This window comes from Drosophila innubila (genome assembly GCF_004354385.1).
Source record: "Drosophila innubila isolate TH190305 chromosome 3R unlocalized genomic scaffold, UK_Dinn_1.0 2_E_3R, whole genome shotgun sequence".
NCBI lineage: Eukaryota > Metazoa > Arthropoda > Insecta > Diptera > Drosophilidae > Drosophila > Drosophila innubila.
The window spans coordinates 14712309-14718308 of record NW_022995380.1 but is presented as its reverse complement, the minus strand read 5'-3'; the positions used below and the strand labels follow the sequence as shown (position 1 = coordinate 14718308).

Here is a 6000-nt window from a genome sequence, read left to right as displayed (position 1 = left end):
TCTTTATCTGTATAATAAATGTACAACAAATGGAGCGTCTTTTAATATTTTACGAATTTTTCATTATCAATACAATGAGCTTACTTGTTGGTCACGTGTTTATTTTGTTGTTGCTTTAATTCTCTCTCCGATGACATTTTGTGAAATATCAAAGAAAAATTAAGCATACGCCGCATATAGCGAGCGAAACAGCTGACAGATATTCTGATTTTGTTGTTGCTCTGAAAGCTTTTCTAAATTGTCGGTTTTGTTTTGTGGCATCAACTGAAAGCACATCAACAATAATAACAACACGCTATGACTTAAAATTGCACATGTATATAAGTATGCGCTGACGCTTCCTCTCTTATCTGAGAGAGCGACTGTGTGAAGTGAATGAAGCTCTCTCTCTCATCTGCATTGTTTTTGTGAATTTGTTTTCAGTTTTACAAGCAAATGAACCCCAACTATGGCACGCTTTTGCCCACTCGCTCTCATTTCTTTATTATTTGACTGTCTACCACTCTTTTCACTCATTATTCAACACTCTCACTCGCTCTCTTTACTCTCTGTTTGCCAATTAGTGCTTAAAGTTGCGAGCTGTGTCGACTGCATTTGGCTTGTGACTCGTTTCGGTTTTGTTGTCGCGTTGGCTTCGGTTTATTTTGGTGCTGCATTCTTTTTGGCCGCATTTTCGGCTTTTTCGATGTTGTTCTTGTTGTTGTTATTATTACTGGCCATGTCAATTGCAGTGTGCAGCTGCTCAGTTGCATAAAACAACATCGCGAAATCGCATTTGAAATTCGGCTGCGACTGCCTTAATTTTTCAACATATTTAATTAATTGTTTATTCATCTTGATTACAACAATAAAAACAAATTATAATTAATTTATTTGTTACTGTAAACAAATTTAAAGAAAAGAATATACAATACTATATATAAAACAATTGATTTGTTTGTTTGTGCGTGTTATGCAAACGTTTCGAATTGAAAATGAAACGAATTCGAATTCGTCTCGAAAGTGAACAACAAGAAAAGGGAATAGAAGAAATAAATAAAGATGGCAAAAAGTGCTTAAAGTAAAAAAGCTAAAAGTGTTTTTTTTATTATTTACATATATAAACAAAAATATTGAGTGCTAAAAATAAATAACAACACCAAAAAATGATTTATTTTATATGTTCATAAAAATTGTGTCTTATTAAATGCTACATATATAATTTAAAAACGGTTAGAATCATAGATATTATTAATGTAAAAATCTTTAATTCAAAACAAAAGACAGAAAAAAGGCTTTTATTACTGGCTTTAATAATAAGTTTAATTTAGGTAATTAAATCAATTATAATGTGTATAATGCACGTATAATCCCTAATATACCCTGTAGACACTAAAAATAATTTTTTTTACTTAGTGTAAAGGGTATCTTTTGGTTGAGAAGCGTTTCAACCGTAACAAACTGTCAATCAATCAATTATTTTATCTTTTTTCGCAATGATTCACAATAATATTTTGGTGGACAAAAACTTTGAATTTCATCAAATCTTTTCAATTTCATTTTCTTGTCAATAATTTCACAAGCTCGAGTAAAAATTATGACATGTTAGTCACTAACTAAATTAAGCCTCACACAAAGTGGGCAACACGAAAATAAATGTTTATAATTAAAATACAAATTCAAGCGATGACGCAGCACAAATATTTATTTCCAACTAAAATTTTCTTAATTGAATTTCTCACCGAGTTTAAATTGTTTAAAGCGTTTCGAAGAAAATAAAATAATATAGAATAATTGGATAGTGAAAAAATGAAGCGTTCTTGAGTTGTTAGTTATTCGACGTTCAAATACCCTTTTAAATTGTCGTATATTTTGTAATCTATTATTTATTTTATTTATTTATTATTTATTTTATATATTAATTATTTAATAATTTATTAAGTCTCATGATTCTAATTTAACTCTCAATAGGGCTTAAATAAAATTTAGTTATTTTAAGTCTACTATTCGATGCAGTCCTCTATTCTCATTTCACTCAATTTTGTGGTTTGCCAGAAGCATATCAAAATTGTCATACCCTGGGAATTGCTCGTAATAAATTTAAATACATAATACACATACGCCGCGTTGTCTGCCGGCGTAGCCAATTTGCTTTTATCCTCATTCTCTCGCCCGCTGACTTTTCTCACTCTCTTTCTAACGGTCTATTACTCTCAGGGGGAAGTTGTATAACACACACCTCTTCAGGGGTTAACATATAATTTTCCTTTAGTCATTCGGCATTTTCCGATAATACATGTTAGAATTGCAGCATACTTTGTGGCGCTAAAGAAATTTTACTCTATTCCTTTTTCCCCCTTTTTCTCTCTTTCTTGGGCCTTCTTTGGTCAACATTGCATGCAGTAGGGCCATAAATGCAAACTGAAGTTGACCTATCGATTTTAGCTCACACTCTTTCGCCGTCATTAACTCTCTTTCTTTCTCTCTCTTGTGTTTTTGTAGTTGGAGCATCAGTGAGCTTTAAATAGAAAATGCACAGCGGCGCTGGAGGAGCCGCTGCCAGCGGGGGTGATTATGAGGAAGTGACCGCCGCTCGCCGCGGCCGCTTTCGTGTCACATCATCGACGCCCGCAGGTCCGCCAGAGACGACGCTAGGACGCTTTCGTCTTATGCCCACATGTAAGCTGTGAATCTAAGCAACCAACCCACCTATTTCCAATTAGCCAACTCGTTTTTCTTTTGTTCCCTCGTTTGCAGCTAATTATGGCGCCATTTCACCGATTCTGCAGCGCGGAAGATTCGCCGTCATCCCGGAGGAGCCACAGGCGGGCTCTCCGGCACTGAACACCCCACCACCTGGTGGGCAATCGGAAAGACGTTCACCCTCACCGGAATGGGATTTTGATATTGAGCAGGTGAGCAACCAGTTCTGTTGTTTCTCCATTATTTTCTCAACCCAAAATATGCCGTCATTCTGCACACACTGAGTTGGGGGAAAGGATTTGCCAATGTCGTCATTGCAATGCGCCATTTTTATTGATTCGACTGGGGTTACATTGTTTTCATGGAGTTTTCTTCTACATGCCACTCCGCCGACTTCGCGACGTCACATGGCGTGTAATGACACAAACAGCAACATCAACCAATAACCAAAAGAAAATAACTCTATGAGCTACGTTTTAGCAGGCGCGAAAATTTTTTAACTCTTGTTGCATTAATAAAAGTATATATCAATATTTATAGGTATTTATAGATAGCTATGAAAATTACAGGGCCATTTAAACAACAGTATACGAAATACTGATTGAAAAACTAAACAATAGTTTTTCTATTTTCAATTTGCCGCCACTCTTGTTAATCGGCTTGAAAGCTCGCTGCTTTGTGACGAGTGCGCACATCTGGCAGCACTATGGCCAAGCAAAGCAAACGGCGCGTGATTTAAAATAACAACTTTTAAGCAACAAGCAATTGCTTACAAACGCAATGAGATCAGTCCTGACAAAAACATTTAATTTCGAAACTAGATAAAATAGTGGTGATTTTTTTTGTATCAATGTTCGGAGAATGAAGATGTATAACTTAATTAAAATTCGAAATTAGTTAAAATAATGGTGATAATTTTTAATCAATGTTGGGATCTCGTCACACCTCGGGAATTAAGTTGTATAACTTAATTTAATTTCATTTATTTAAAAAAATCGACAAAATTCCAACAAAAATGGCGACAACATTTCAAAAACTCTTGCTACTAAAAAGCCAATTAAAAACGAATTTCAAAGGTCTGGCATTGTTTAAATCAACGGCATCTTTTTTCTGCCAGGTGGCAAAAACTTTCAAATAATATTATTTAAACGGTGTGAAATATTTATAATAAATAATATATAGACTAAATTAAAAATTGGGTACTCCCGCTAAATCGATGGGATAAATAGCTATTACACCATTGCAATGCATCCAAAATGTTTGTTTTCTTTAATAGATAGGCCAAGGTGTATATATATTTATTTTATAAGGATTTATACATCTCTTTTCCACTTAGCTATTTTATCCCTAACGCTGCCACCTGGCCCAAATGATGCCACCCTGTTAAATTTTTCGATCTGGCAGTATGTACAATTTTGCCTCAAATGTTAAAATTGGTAACTTTTAAATTTTTCACATTTTTTTTTATGAGAATTTTTTAAATTTTTGTAGGTTCTATTTGGAATTTTCTGAAATTTAAATAGTTTTTTCAGAATTAAATTTGTAACTTCTCTCCCCTTGGGATGAAATGCTTCAAACTTTTATGAAAATGTTTACCTTTATTTAAAGTAATTACGAATTTTAATTTTTCATCAAATTATTAATTTATTGCAGAGCTATTGCATTTTGAAATTTGCAATACCTAAAATTGATATTAATCAGTGATTCAGTATTTTTAGTGCTCGAACTGAGCTACATTTTGTCGTCTGTCGCGGCTGGTCACACAGCGCACAAAAACATTTTAGTACCAATAAATTTTTGTCGTGTTAAGTTGTTTTTAGTCTGTGTCGTTTTATTTTGTCACAAACGTTACGTTTTTATCGGCCCACCGCTCAGCCGTTTTATTAACTGTGCTCTTGCAATTAGCAGCATCAAGTCAAATGAAGTACAAGAGCAGCAATTGTGCGTAAATCTTAATAAATCTGTGGCCACAACAAAGCTGCAAGCAACGCGCGCGCGCCAACGCTGCCTGTTATTGTATGTGTGTGTGCTTGTGTATTTGCGTGTGTATGTGCCTGTGTTTACCTGTTGCGCCTTTTTGGCAAATAAAAAGGAAAGAAAAAACCAGAAAACACGCATCAAAACCAAAAATGTTTGACAAAGTTGTAACAAAGCGAAAAGTCAATTGCATATTGTGTAAATATTCTGTGATAAAGCTTTTAATTGTGTGTTCGTGTCTTACTGCGCCGACGTTGATGTCGATGTTAACGTTGACTGCGCAAAGAAATTATTACCAAACAAAAGCAATTATAGCAACAATCGCTTAAAGTTGCTGGTCTTTAGTGTAATGCGCAAAACGATTACAAAATCACTCAACAAAAAAATAAAGAAATAAGAATACAAAAAAAAAAAAAATATAATACAAAAAAATCAATAAGCGGCATCAGCTGCAATGATTGCTGCGTGCTATGATCAGCTGTTATACGCATACAGAAAAGACGACATCTACAACAACAAATACACCAACTAATGGAAATTTCCCATAGCAGCGAGTCTGTTGTAATACAATTGCACTGTGAAATTAATTGTGCCCGTTATACAGGCATAAGGCAGGCTAATTCGCTCTTCTCTTTCGCACTCTCGCTCTCTTTGCATTGTGTTTTTGTTGTTGGTTTTGATCAGTTTCTGATGCGTGTTCCAATTGGAAAGTCCAAAGTGGAAGTGCGCGCGTCTGCATTAAATTGATTGTTGTTCCTGCTTTGTTGTTGGTGCGTGTGTGATTTATTTGGTTGTCGAACAAAATGGCTGATAATTGTTAACAACAATTGCAGCAACAACAAAGAGCCACAGCTTGTGACATTAGTTAAATGCTGTTTGTTATAAATTAATCTAATCAGACGTCAACACCTCAAGTGCTGCAAACAACGACAAAAACAACCACAAAAGCAAAGGAAATAAATGGAAACACAATATAATTTAATTTTAATCTTTATATTATGGCAGAGCAATAGTTTAACAACAAATTCGTGCTTTTTATTTCAGTGTAATCTTTAATTGTTTACAAAAGTTCGTCAAGTGTATACTACATATATACATGTGTACGTGCGTGTGAGTGTGTGCACAATTCAATTAAGTTTTATTTTGCATATGATAAAGTAATTGTTATATCAACAATACAATAAATTAAAACAAATACAACATTAATATTTCCAGTTATTGATTAATCGCAGGTTTGATTCCATTTCATTTCTTAAAACTGAATTATTTATATTTATTTTTGGCATACTTTCATTGTGTTGATATGAGAGAGCGTGTTTCTTCTCTTTTTGTTTTCAGTAA

General features: G+C 34.1%; 1 protein-coding gene across 2 annotated transcripts in view; it reads left to right on the top strand.

Annotated features, from left to right (window-relative positions):
• Positions 1 to 2481: 2481 nt before the first annotated feature.
• The window catches only part of LOC117790064 (5'-AMP-activated protein kinase subunit gamma-2), a 61356-nt gene continuing 57837 nt past the window's right edge, over positions 2482 to 6000 (top strand). Inside the window, exons 1-2 of one of the 2 annotated variants that reach the window (XM_034629318.1) lie at positions 2482 to 2658; positions 2737 to 2894. In XM_034629318.1, coding sequence (XP_034485209.1) covers positions 2511 to 2658; positions 2737 to 2894 — 306 coding nt within the window. In that variant the 5' untranslated portion in view covers positions 2482 to 2510. Of the gene's footprint in view, positions 2659 to 2736; positions 2895 to 5755; positions 5892 to 6000 lie in introns of those variants that run through there. The other variant, XM_034629317.1, reaches the window with a different exon arrangement.